The sequence below is a fragment of the Pongo abelii genome, chromosome 2 (genome assembly GCF_028885655.2).
Source record: "Pongo abelii isolate AG06213 chromosome 2, NHGRI_mPonAbe1-v2.0_pri, whole genome shotgun sequence".
Classification (NCBI taxonomy): domain Eukaryota; kingdom Metazoa; phylum Chordata; class Mammalia; order Primates; family Hominidae; genus Pongo; species Pongo abelii.
The window spans coordinates 103,045,333-103,058,653 of record NC_085928.1 but is presented as its reverse complement, the minus strand read 5'-3'; the positions used below and the strand labels follow the sequence as shown (position 1 = coordinate 103,058,653).

At 45.3% G+C, this 13,321-nt stretch overlaps 1 protein-coding gene across 9 annotated transcripts in view; it reads left to right on the top strand.

Moving 5' to 3' along the window:
• DOCK3 (dedicator of cytokinesis 3) overlaps nt 1-13,321 on the top strand; it is a 735,525-nt gene that overhangs the window by 716,184 nt on the left and 6,020 nt on the right. For 7 of the 9 annotated variants that reach the window (XM_024244830.2, XM_054550669.1, XM_054550668.1 and 4 more), the window contains 2 exons: nt 10,834-10,952; nt 12,113-12,200. In XM_024244830.2, coding sequence (XP_024100598.1) covers nt 10,834-10,952; nt 12,113-12,200 — 207 coding nt within the window. The remainder of the gene's footprint in view (nt 1-10,833; nt 10,953-12,112; nt 12,201-13,321) is intronic. The other 2 variants (XM_063722475.1, XM_054550666.1) reach the window with 1 other exon arrangement.

Genomic DNA, 13,321 nt, shown 5'->3' with positions numbered 1-13,321 from the left:
CGTGCAGGTTTGTTACATATGTATACATGTGCCATGTTGGTGTGCTGTACCCATTAACTTGTCATTTACATTAGGTATATCTCCTAATGCTATCCCTCCCTGCTACCCCTACCCCACAACAGGCCCCAGTGTGTGATGTTCCCCACCCTGTGTCCAAGTGTTCTCATTGTTCAATTCTCACCTGTGAGTGAGAACATGTGGTGTTTGGTTTTCTGTCCTTGCGATTGTTTGCTCAGAATAATGGATTCCAGCTTCATCCATATCCCTACAAAGGACGTGAACTCATCCTTTTTTATGGCAGCATAGTATTCCATGGTGTATATGTGCCATATTTTCTTAATCCAGTCTATCATTGATGGACATTTGGGTTGGTTCCAAGTCTTTGCTGTTGTGAATAGTACCACAGTAAACATACGTGTGCATGTGTCTTTATAGTAGCATGATTTATAATCCTTTGGGTATATGTCCAGTAATGGGATGGCTGGGTCAAATGGTATTTCTAGTTCTAGATCCTTGAGGAATCGCCACACTGTCTTCCACAATGGTTGAACTAGTTTACAGTCCCACCAACAGTGTAAAAGTGTTCCTATTTCTCCAAATCCTCTCTAGCACCTGTTGTTTCCTGACTTTTTAATGATCGCCATTCTAACTGGTGTGACATGGTATCTCATTGTGGTTTTGATTTGCATTTCTCTGATGGCCAGTGATGATGAGCATTTTTTCATGTGTCTTTTGGCTGCATAAATGTATTATTTTGAGAAGTGTCTGTTCATATCCTTTGCCCACTTTTTGATGGGGTTGTTTGATTTTTTTCTTGTAAATTTGTTTAAGTTCTTTGTAGATTCTGGATACTAGTCTTTTGTCAGATGGGTAGATTGTAAAAATATTCTCCCATTCTGTAGGTTGCCTGTTCACTTTGATGGTAGTTTCTTTTGCTGTGCAGAAGCTCTTTAGTTTAGATCCCATTTGTCAATTTTGGCTTTTGTTGCCATTGCTTTTGGTGTTTTAGTCATGAAGTCCTTGCCCATGCCTATGTCCTGAATGGTATTGCCTAGGTTTTCTTCTAGGGTTTTTATGGTTTTAGGTCTAACATTTAAGTCTTTAATCCATCTTCAACTAAATTTTGTACAAGGTGTAAGGAAGGGATCCAGTTTCAGCTTTCTACATATGACTAGCCAGTTTTCCCAGCACCATTTATTAAATAGGGAATCCTTTCCCCATTGCTTGTTTTTGTCAGGTTTGTCAAAGATCAGATGGTTGTAGATGTGTGGTATTATTTTCGAGGGCTCAATTCTGTTCCATTGGTCTATATCTCTGTTTTGGTACCACTACCATGCTGTTTTGGTTACTGTAGACTTTTAGTATAGTTTGAAGCCAGACAGTATGATGCCTCCAGCTTTGTTCTTTTTGCTTAGGATTGTCTTGGCAATGTGGGCTCTTTTTTGGTTCCATATGAACTTTAAAATAATTTTTTCCAGTTCTGTGAAGAAAGTTATTGGTAGCTTGATGGGGATGGCATTGAATCTATAAATTACCTTGGCAGTATGGCCATTTTCACAATATTGATTCTTCCTATCCGTGAGCATGGAATGTTCTTCCATTTGTTTGTGTCCTCTTTTATTTCGTTGAGCAGTGGCTTGTAGTTCTCCTTGAAGAGGTCCTTCACATCCCTTATTAGTTGGATTCCTAGGCATTTTATTCTCTTTGAAGCAATTGTGAATGGGAGTTCACTCCTGATTTGGCTCTCTGTTTGTCTGTTATTGGTGTATAGGAATGCTTGTGATTTTTGCACATTGATTTTGTATCCTGAGACTTTGCTGAAGTTGTTTATCAGCTTAAGGAGATTTTGGACTGAGACAATGGGATTTTCTAAATACAATCAGGTCATCTGCAAACAGGGACAATTTGACTTCCTCTTTTCCTAATTGAATACCCTTTATTTCTTTCTCTTGCCTGATTGCCCTGGCCAGAACCTCCAACACTATGTTGAATAGCAATGGTGAGAGAGGGCATCCCTGTCCTGTGCCAGTGTTCAAAGGGAATGCTTCCAGTTTTTGTCCATTCAGTATGATATTGGCTGTGGGTTTATCATAAGTAGCTCTTATTATTTTGAGATATGTCCCATCAATACCTAGTTTATTGAGAGTTTTTAGCATGAAGGGCTGTTTAATTTTGTCAAAGGCCTTTTCTGCATCTATTGAGATAGTCAAGTGGTTTTTGTCTTTGGTTCTGTTTATATGATGGATTACGTTTATTGATTTGCATATGTTGAACCAGCCTTGCATCCCAGGGATGAAGCTCACTTGATCGTGGTGGATAAGCTTTTTGATGTGCTGCTGGATTCAGTTTGCCAGTATTTTATTGAGGATTTTTGCATCAATGTTCATCAGGGATATTGGTCTAAAATTCTCTTTTTTTGTTGTGTCTCTGCCAGGCTTTGGTATCAGGATGATGTTGGCCTCATAAAATGAATTAGGGAGGATTCCCTCTTTTTCTTTTGATTGGAATTGTTTCAGAAGGAATGGTACCAGCTCCTCTTTGTACCTCTGGTCGAATTCGGCTGTGAATCCATCTGGTCTTGGACTTTTTTTGGTTGGTAGGCTATTAATTATTGCCTCAATTTCAGAACCTGTTATTGGTCTATTGAGGGATTCAACTTCTTCCTGGTTTAGTCTTGGGAGGGCGTATGTGTCCAGGAATTTATCCATTTCTTCTAGATTTTCTAGTTTATTTGCATAGAGGTGTTTATAGTATTCTCTGATGGTAGTTTGTATTTCTGTGGGATCGGTGTTGATATCCCCTTTATCATTTTTTATGCATCTATTTGATTCTTCTCTCTTTTCTTCTTTATTAGTCTTGCTAGCGGTCTATCAATTTTGTTTATCTTTTCAAAAAAAAACCAGCTCCTGGATTCATTGATTTTTTGAAGGGTTTTTTGTGTCCCTATCTCCTTCAGTTCTTCTCTGATCTTAGTTATTTCTTGCTTTCTGCTAGCTTTTGAATGTGTTTGCTCTTGCTTCTCTAGTTCTTTTAATTCTGATGTTAGGGTGTCAATTTTAGATCTTTCCTGCTTTCTCTTGTGGGTATTTAGTGCTATAAATTTCCCTCTACACACTGCTTTAAATGTGTCCCAGAGATTCTGGTATGTTGTGTCTTTGTTCTCGTTGGTTTCAAAGAATATCTTTATTTCTGCCTTCATTTGGTTATATACCCAGTAGTCATTCAGGAGCAGGTTGTTCAGTTTCCATGTAGTTGAGTGGTTTTAAGTGAGTTTCTTAATCCCGAGTTCTAGTTTGATTGCACTGTGGTCTGAGAGACCATTTGTTATAATTTCTGTTCTTTTACATTTGCTGAGGAGTGCCTTACTTCCAACTATGTGGTCAATGTTGGAATAGGTGTGGTGTGGTGCTGAGAAGAATGTATATTCTGTTGATTTGGGGTGGAGAGTTCTGTAGATGTCTATTAGGTCCATTTGATGCAGAGCTGAGTTCAATTCCTGGATATCCTTATTAACTTTCTGTCTCATTGATCTGTCTAGTATTAACAGTGGGGTGTTAAAGTCTCCCATTATTATTGTGTGGGAGTCTAAGTCTCTTTGTAGGTCTCTAAAGACTTGCTTTATGAATCTGGGTGCTCTTGTATTGGGTGCATATATATTTAGGATAGTTAGCTCTTCCTGTTGAATTGATCCCTTTACCATTATGTAATGGCCTTCTTTATCTCTTTTGATCTTTGTTGGTTTAAAGTCTGTTTTATCAGAGACTAGGATTGCAACCCCTGCCTTTTTTTGTTTTCCATTTGTTTGGTAGATCTTCCTCCATCCCTTTATTTTGAGCCCATGTGTGTTTCTGCATGTGAGATGGTTCTCCTGAATGCAGCACACTGATGGGTCTTGACTTTTTATCCAATTTGCCAGTCTGTGTCTTTTAATTGGAGCAGTTAGCCCATTTACATTTAAGGTTCATATTGTTATGTGTGAATTTGATCCTGTCATTATGATGTTAGCTGGTTATTTTGCTCATTAGTTGATGCAGTTTCTTCATAGCATCGATGGTCTTTACAATTTGGCATGTTTTTGCAGTGGCTGGTACCGGTTGTTCCTTTCCGTGTTTAGTGCTTCCTTCAGGAGCTCTTGTAAGGTAGGTCTGGTGGTGACAAAATCTCTCAGCATTTGCTTGTCTGTAAAGGATTTTATTTCTCCTTCACTTACGAAGCTTAGTTTGGCTGGATATGAAATTCTGGTTTGAAAATTCTTTTCTTTAAGAATGTTGAATATTGGCCCCCACTCTCTTCTGGTTTGTAGAGTTTCTGCTGAGAGATCAGCTATTAGTCTGATGGGCTTCCCTTTGTGAGTAACCCAACCTTTCTCTCTGGCGGCCCTTAACATTTTTTCCTTCATTTCAACTTTGGTTAATCTGACAATTATGTGTCTTGGAGTTGCTCTTCTCGAGGAATATCTTTGTGGTGTTCTCTGTATTTCCTGAATTTGAATGTTGGCCTGCCTCGCTAGGTTGGGGAAGTTCTCCTGGATAATATCCTGAAAAGTGTTTTCCAATTTGGTTCCATTCTCCCCATCATGAATAGGAACAGAACCAGTCTGCAGCTCCCAGCGTGAGTGATGCAGAAGACAGGTGATTTCTGCATTTCCAACTGAGGTACTGGGTGCATCTCATAGGGGCTTGTCAGACACTGGGTGTGGCCCACAGAGCAGGGCGGGGTATCACCTCACCCGGGAAGTGCAAGGGGTCGGGGAGTCACCTTTCCTAGCAAAGGGAAGCCGTGACAGACAGTACCTGGAAAATCGGGACACTCCCACCCTAATACTGCACTTTTCCTATGGCCTTAGCAAAGGGCACACCAGGAGATTATATCCTGTGCCTGACTCAGGGGATCCCACGCCCACGGAGCCTCTCTCACTGCTAGCATAGCAGTCTGAGATCAAACTGCAAGGAGGCAGTGAGGCTGCGGGAAGGCGTCTTGAGTAGGTAAACAGCCTGCCTCTGTAGACTCCACCTCTGGGGGCAGGGCCTAGCTGAACAAAAGGCAGCAGAAACTTCTGCAGATTTAAACGTCCCTGTCTGACAGCTTTGAAGAGAGTAGTGGTTCTCCCAGCACAGAGTTTAAGATCTGAGAACAGACAGACTGCCTCCTCAAGTGGGTCCCTGACCCCCCAGGAGCCTCCCAGTAGGGGGCGACTGACACCTCATATGGCAGGGTGCCCCTCTGAGACAAAGCTTCCAGAGTGAAGGATCAGACAGCAACATTTGCTGTTCTGCAGCCTCCACTGGTGACACCCAGGCAAACAGGGTCTGGAGTGGACCTCCAGCAAACTCCAACAGACCTGCAGCTAAGGGTCCTGACTGTTAGAAGGAAAACTAACAAACAGAAAGGACATCTACACAAAAACCCCATCTGTACGTCACCATTATCAAAGACCAAAGGTAGATAAAACCACAAAGATGGGGAGAAACCAAAGCAGAAAAGCTGAAAATTCTAAAAATCAGAGCACCTCTTCTCCTCCAAAGGAACGCAGCTCCTCGCCAGCAATGGAACAAAGCTGGATGGAGAATGACTTTGACGAGTTGAGAGAAGAAGGCTTCAGACGATCGGTAATAACAAACTTCTCCGAGCTAAAGGAGGATGTTTGAACCCATTGCAAAGAAGCTAAAAACCTTGAAAAAAGAGTAGATGAATGGCTAACTAGAATAAACAGTGTAGAGAAGTCCTTAAATGACCTGATGGAGCTGAAAACCATGGCATGAGAATGACGTGATGCATGCACAAGCTTCAGTAGCCGATTCGATCAACTGGAAGAAAGGGTATCAGTGATTGAAGATCAAATGAATGAAATGAAGCAAAAAGAGAAGTTTAGAGAAAAAAGAGTAAAAAGAAATGAACAAAGCCTCCTAGAAATACGGGACTATGTGAAAATCTACGTCTGTTTGGTGTAATACCACAAATGTATGACATGGGAAGTCATTAAGAAAAGAAGCTCTCCAAAGCACACAAACCCATGAAGCCCACAGTAGGAGTGATGGAGAGAAGCCCACAGTAGGAGTGATGGAGAGAAGCCCACAGTAGGAGTGATGGCTGTATGGCACAGTGAAAAGATGCAGTGACCACCTGGGAAAAGCCTTGGCAGATTGTGGAGGGAAGTGGAGTAAGGTTGCAGCAGGCACAGTCAGACTTCACCTGAAGTATTCAGAACAAGCCCTCATTTCCAGGGCAAGGGAATTAAGGCCACCTAGCCAGTTCATGGCCAAGCTAAGTTTGGTGCACAGATCTTTACACTCACCAGCCCTCACTCTCATGCCCATTCCACTGCCCATATTGCCTCCCTAGCATGGACTCTGAGGTCAGAAAAGGGGAGCCAGCATTTGAAAGCAGACATTTCTAGTACTAAATAGGACAAATGAACCAAAAGATTGGTGCATGCTGAAGATTTGTCAGTATGTGAAGGCTGCAGACATAGAGAAGGAGCAGTGATATGTGTTATCAAGAAGGCACACTGAAAGACGGCCTTGGGAATAAGAAGAAAAGAAACCCTGAGCTATGAATGCCACAGTTGAGGTTGGCATTTACAGTGTCTTCAGGTAAATAGTCCTGAATAGAGCTGCAGAAACAGATTCTGTAATCCCTTCTGGTTTTGTTTTTTTCCCTAACCTAAAGTGTCTCTAAGATATGTTCTGACATATCTAAGACTTTATCTGGTATTCTTGCTGAGGACAGATCTCTGAATCATGATGACTGATAAACACGGAAGGCAACCAAGGATGGACATTTGAACTCAATTGCACTCTGACATTGGTCAGACACTTCCTCTAGGCTGTTCCAAATACTTAGTGTCCTGAAAAGAAGAAAGAGGAGGAATAAGCAGGCTCTGCTATTGGGGACCTCACAGGCTGGCGGTTACCACCTTTTCCTTCCAGCCGTTGACTGATTTATTCACCTATCAAGCTTTTACTGAATGCTCAGTGAGGAACCTGCATGGCTCTTGCCTTGGGGACAGGTGGTGCACTATGTCAGTGCTGAATAGAGAGAAATTATCTTCTCCTTGTTTGGAAATAACTCATTTTTACTTCAAATGCCTTGGTTATCTGTTGCTGCGTAATAAACCACCCCCAAAACTTCTTAAAACAATCTATTATCATCTCTTATTCTGTGGGTTTACAGGGCTCACTGAGCAATTCTCACTTGGTGTCAGATGACACTGGCTGGAATCATTTAAAAGCTCAGCTGGGCTGGATATTCGAGATGGCTCACATACATGGCTGGCAATTCATGCTGGTGGTCAGCTCGGGGTGCGACTGGGGCTGTCAACTTGAGCTCCTACATATGACCTTTCCTTGTGACTTAGGCTTCTCACAGCATGGCAGCTGATTTTCCCCAGAGAAAGCATTCCAAGAGACCCAGGAAGAAGCCTTAAGGCTCCTTTTTACCCAGCCTTGGATGTCCCAGGAAGTCCCCACATTTCTGTTGTCTTCTCAAGTCACTAATGTCAACCCAGATACCAGAAAGAGGAATGAGATTACACCTCATGTTGTAAGGAATGGCGTGTGTGTTTTGGGACGGTAGGTGTTGATGGTCACCATTTTTGAGATGAGCTGTCACAATGGCCAAACTCAAGAATATCACACAGAGGAAGGCTGAGAGAAGCCCCTTCCCTTTTGGGGGTAAACATTAAGTGCAAAAATAAACAACTGGGCCCAAAGAGAATAGTGACAAGATCAGAGGCAGTAAGAAAGAAAGCAAGTCCCTTCTAGACCACAACTTCCATACAATCCATGTGCAGGCTCATCTGGAGGAAGGTGCAGGTCCTACATCTATCAAGCACAGTATTAGGCCCTGGGAGACAAAATAGAAGGGTCTGTATGACATGGCATCATAGAGAAAGACTGATACTTTCAAATGTATGTAATAGGTGTTGCAGTAGATGCACTCTGAGCAAAGAAGGGAGGAAACAGTCCACTCTGTTTGAAGTTTGTGTTTGGTATTACCAGGGAGAGGAAAGCTTTCGTAAAGGTGATCTTGAGGGAAGTCCTTTGCATTGGGGTTACTTCCCCCACTCCCAAGAGTGGTCATGAGACCAGTGGTCTTCCTTGCCATACCCATCGACATTGCTGTGATTCCTGTTGCTTTGGAAATGTCTGAGAGGAATGGCCTGCAAGGCCCCTCACACGGATCAGGATATTGAGTATGCAGATGTGGGGTTTTCTTTATGAGCCAGGCTGTGAGCTCCATGAGGTGAGAGACCATGGACAACCTGAGCAAGACAGTATACCAGGTTCCAATCACATGCTTGGTGTGGAATAGGCATTAGATATGGGTTTGATGTTACTGAGGTGGTCTAAAGGTGCTGTGTGTTTTTCGGTGCATACTGAACAGAGAGTAGTCCTGTCTAGAGCTGTGGGCTGCAATGCTCAGGAAGCATTCTGAGAGTTTCTTGCTGGGAAAGCACTATATCGGTCAGTGAGAATAGGTGCTTTTTTCACCTAAACTCTTGTGAGTTGACAGCTCCCCCTGCTGATCAAAAGGCTGATTGGAGCTAGGAAACAGGGATTTTGAATAATCCTTAAGTAATTCGTTGACACTGGGGTTTACTAGACTACAACTCACATAATTCAGAAGTCCCATGAACACAGAAACCCTTGTGTTGTTCAAATGTTTTCATGAAAAGTAACCATCACCTTCACCTACCATGGGATTGGCTGCCCAGGGCAGAGGGCAGGGGGAGGGAAGTGAAGTGGTAGAGTTAAAAATTTTAGTGGTGGCACAGAGCACCCCTTTGTGGCCACCATAGCCCAGAGAGACCACCATAACATGAGTCTGAATCTTCAGCAGAGCCCCTGAGCCCTGGCTACAGCCTTCAGGCTTCTGTATCTCCATCCTAACCTCGTCACACGGATCAGGATATTGAGTATGCAGATGTGGGGTTTTCTTTATGAGCCAGGCTGGCTGTGAGCTCCATGAGGTGAGAGACCATGGACAACCTGAGCAAGACAGTATACCAGGTTCCAATCACTTGCTTGGTGTGGAATGGGCATTAGATATGGGTTTGATGTTACTGAGTTGGTCTAAAGGTGCTGTGTGTTTTTCGGTGCATACTGAACAGAGAGTAGTCCTGTCTAGAGCTATGGGCTGCAATGCTCAGGAAGCATTCTGAGAGCTTCTTGCTGGGAAAGCACTATATCGGTCAGTGAGAATAGGTGCTTTTTTCATTTCTCTTTACATAGCCATCTTCTTGAGGTTGCCTAAGAGTACAGGTTCTAAAAGAGAACATAGAAACCAGTAAAATCACAAAATAGCAATTCAGGTCGAGTTTAAAAAATCATATTTTAGTCATTCTCTTACAAGTGAAAGGACATTTTTTAACAACTGGGTCTTAAAGCCAGCCCTGAGGTTCTACAAACAGGATCACTCAGACCAACTGTGGAAAAAGTTACATTACTGGTATTTATTATGCTGACTTCTTCAAAGTATTTTAGCTTCATCTTCTTGGACTGAAATGAATACAAGAGGAATTTCTCAAGGACTCCTGTGGCAAGCTGGCTGAAGAAGACGTATTTTTAGCTGTGTCCTGACAGTGCTGGCACTGCACACTCAAAAGAAAGCCCCAGAGACCCTGAGTTCCAGAGACACAGAGCCTCTAGGAGCTGCAGATTGACCCCAGCTGCAGATTCAGCTGGAGCCCATGGGTTGGTCTAAACTACCCAACTTCACTCAGAGGACACCCCAGAGAGGGGTTTCAACCATAAGAGCCAGGCAGAGGCTTGAGGTCCAGGTGATCCTCCTGTGAGGGGGCTCCAATTCCCCCAGTGGTTTCTCATGGATATGCGGGTATCTGGTACAATGAGCACATTTGGAGGGCCTTCCAAATTACCCATTCCCCCAGGAAAGCCAGCAAGTTACTCTTACTGCTTCTGTGGAAGATCTTCTCAAGGACCATGGGTTGACAAGTTCCTGGACCTATGGCTATGGCCTGAATCCATGGGGACTGAGTCACACCACATGTGGCATGGTGTGGCCTCCATAACAGTCCCTCAGACTAGGGGAAATCACTGCAGAGGCCTCACAGGAGTAGAACTTGAGTCAAGTCAACTAAAGAGCCTGAGTTAAAGCCCCATAATTTCCACATTAGTTCCATGAACCCTGAGTTCACGGAAGGGCAAGTGTCACAGAGCAAAACCCCGGAGAGCAACCTGTGTGCAGAGCCCTGGCCCCCAGCCAGCCTGGCTCTAGGGCTGCAGTAGGACTGGCAGGAAGGCAGAGGCCAGGTGCTGGGACCTAGAATCTGGGAGGGAGAAGCCTCTGAGAAAAGTTGGTAGGGAGCCAGGTGAGAACAGGGCCAGTGGTGTCAGGAGAAGGTAAGTGCATAAAGACACAGTATGTCAAGTAATAACAGTGTGGCTATGTTATCTGAGTGTCTCTGTCTCTGTGTGAGTGTCTCCATTGCAAACTGGCCTGTTCCCCAGGAGAGCCCAGCATACAGGCCACACCCATTTCCTGATAGTGCTGGATGCAGGGAGCTCCTAGCCACCCTGCTCCAGTTCTTAACTCTCCTCACCCTCTGCTTCTGAGCATGGTGGGGGCTCTGTCAGCGGATCTGCATCTCACCAGCCTGCCGTATGTCAGCCTTGGCTGGGACATGAGGTGCAGCCACTGCCACCATCTAACAACCAGGCTCTGCTTCATTCCTCCTGTGCTTGCTGAGTTCATCCTCACCCTAACTGCAAGGGACACCTACTCTGGTTCCCTAGTCCTGAGGACGCTTGACTGCTGGACCCTCCATCTGTGGCTTGTCATCTGTGCTTGATTGTTCTCACTTGGTTACAGGCTCTCCCTCTCTGCCAGATAAGTACCGCCATGCCCGTGAAATGATGTTGTTGCTGCCCACATACCGGGACCGCCCAAGCAGTGCCATGTATCCAGCAGCCATCCTGGAGAACGGACAGGTAATAGACCCACCACACTGACTGTCCTCTGCTGCAAGTGTGTTAGCCTGTGCTTCCCTCCTTGCATTTGCTGGGCCTTCTGCATTGTCCTACATGCCTCTCTCATTCCGCTGTAAAATCCCGCAAAAGGCTGCTGGGCTCCTGGATGTGGAGTGCAGTGAACCTGAGGACCAGCAATCCAGACAGAGTGTAGGCGTGAGTAGAATGGTGGCAGGAACCACCGTTGGAACCAGCATTGCTCATGTAGCTATCTGTCCTTCCCACCAGATTCCTGGACTCCTCATCCCTAAACAGTCTAGCAGAGTTAATTGGTTCTTTGCAGCCTGTTCTGAGAAGGCAGTGGTGGACACATTGGTCTGGAAGATGTTCTTCCTCCCTATTTGTGGGGCATCCTCACTGGAGCAAACTCTGCCTCTTTTATTCATCCATCCAACTGAAGTCCCTCACTACCTGCTGGGGCTGTTCTACATGCCATTTGCACAGCTCTCCAAATGCTCTGCTGGGGACCTTGATGAAGAAGCTGTAGGGATTAACTCCCTCCCTTGGGCAGTCTGCCCCTGCCCTTCTATCAGGGTCCATAAAAGTCACCTCTCAGTGACCATTACCTAGCCTCAGAATGCCAGGAGTTTCTTAGTGGTACCTCCCTGTGCATGATTGGCTCTGCCAGGCAGAGGGATGAGGTCTGCTTGGCAGCTGCCCATCAAAACAGCAAGTCCTGTCTGTGACTCTAGGCTTGATACTGTCCTTTCCTCTACCTTCGGTGCTAGCACAGGCCTGTGCAGGGCCTCTCCAGGAGGCTAAACCTGTCAGTGCTCATGGGGAAGTGGGGATCTCTCTGGCCAGAAAAAAGGATGCATACCGATGCTCCCAGGTAGCTATGTTCTGTTTCTTGGCCCTACATAAGACAGCCTGGGTCCTAGCCAGATACTGGAGGATGGTATCGCAAATATTGTGTATAGAAGCATTGAGAACCAGACACCCTGGACAGTCTTTCCTAGGGCTGGCCTGGAGGTCTCAGTATATCTCAAGTGTGAGCTGTGCCACTGCTTTGTTTTCCCTGTCTGATCTTGTAGTGTCCTGTCTCTTGTGGCCCATAACACTACCTCCCAAGATATAACTGGTTGTTTTCACTCGCTATAATGTTTATCTCCTTCCTTCAGCCGCCGAATTTCCAGCGAGCCCTGTTCCAGCAAGTGGTCGGAGCCTGCAAACCCTGCAGTGATCCCAATCTGTCTGTGGCTGAAAAAGGTATTGTTCCCCAGGTGGCCTTCCCCCCATGTCTGTCCCCATCCTGAGTGTCTGACTCTTGTCCCTGAGTACCAGCTGGCCAGCGCTAAGCCATACTTCAACACTCAGGTCTGTCTGTCTGTCCAGAATTCTGACTAGTTCTTGTGCTATTTAACCAATGTCTGGCTTGATGCTAAGGTTTATATCCTGTATACCTCCTTCCTCAGGGCCTGCCCTCAAAGAGGTCCCAGCTGCCTCCTGCCCTGAGCCCACCTTTATGGAAACTTGGGCTTCTGTGTGCAAACTGTAGACAACTACTTCCCTAGACTCCTCCCAGCCACCCCTAGAATTCAGCAGGCCTTGTGGCCCCTTTGGTCCCTCTCAGCTTGGGCCCTCAGGGATCTTTCCTTGGAGCTCAGAACAGGCCGTGGCCAAACAAGCCCCAAGAGGAAGGGGAAAGACATGCTATTTCCCAAAGACAGGCTTCTCCAAGTGAAGCCCAGGGTGCCCCAAAGGAGTCCAGTCCTCCTGTAGCCACTCTGGCCAGCAGCTGCTGTGAATCCATCTTTTATTGCAAGGCCACCAACCGTACTGTGAGACTGAGCAATCCTCCTTAGACATGTGGCTGTTTAGAGAGTGGGGATTTTACCCTGTGTTCTGCTTCTGCAAGCCGATGGAAGAAGCAGACTCAGACCTCAGACACGGAGATCTGAGTTAATTTTAACAGAGTAATACTAAGTGCTGAGCCTTCCTGCCACCCAGAACCTGGCCTCATATCCGCCCCTCTCCTCACAGGTTCTCTGCCTAGCTGCTCCATGTATTGGAGTTTAGGGCATATTCAGTTCCCACCAATACAACCTGTCATCCCCTATTCCATCAGAACACGTCCCTCCAAAGCTGTCATCATCACGTTATCATCGTATCTGTTCATCAAGTGCTATGTGCTGTCCCCACTGTTATGCTCTGCCTTTGCTCATCATGGAGGACATACCTCTGTGTCCTCTTTAAAGAGACAAAACACTGATGGGCACTGAAGCTGGGTGCCCCGCCACAAAGGGCCTGGAGACTGGCTGAAGATGCCATCATAGCTTCAAGGTTGTATATCCCGAAAACATGCAGCTTCTTGGACTTGTGCACCTGTG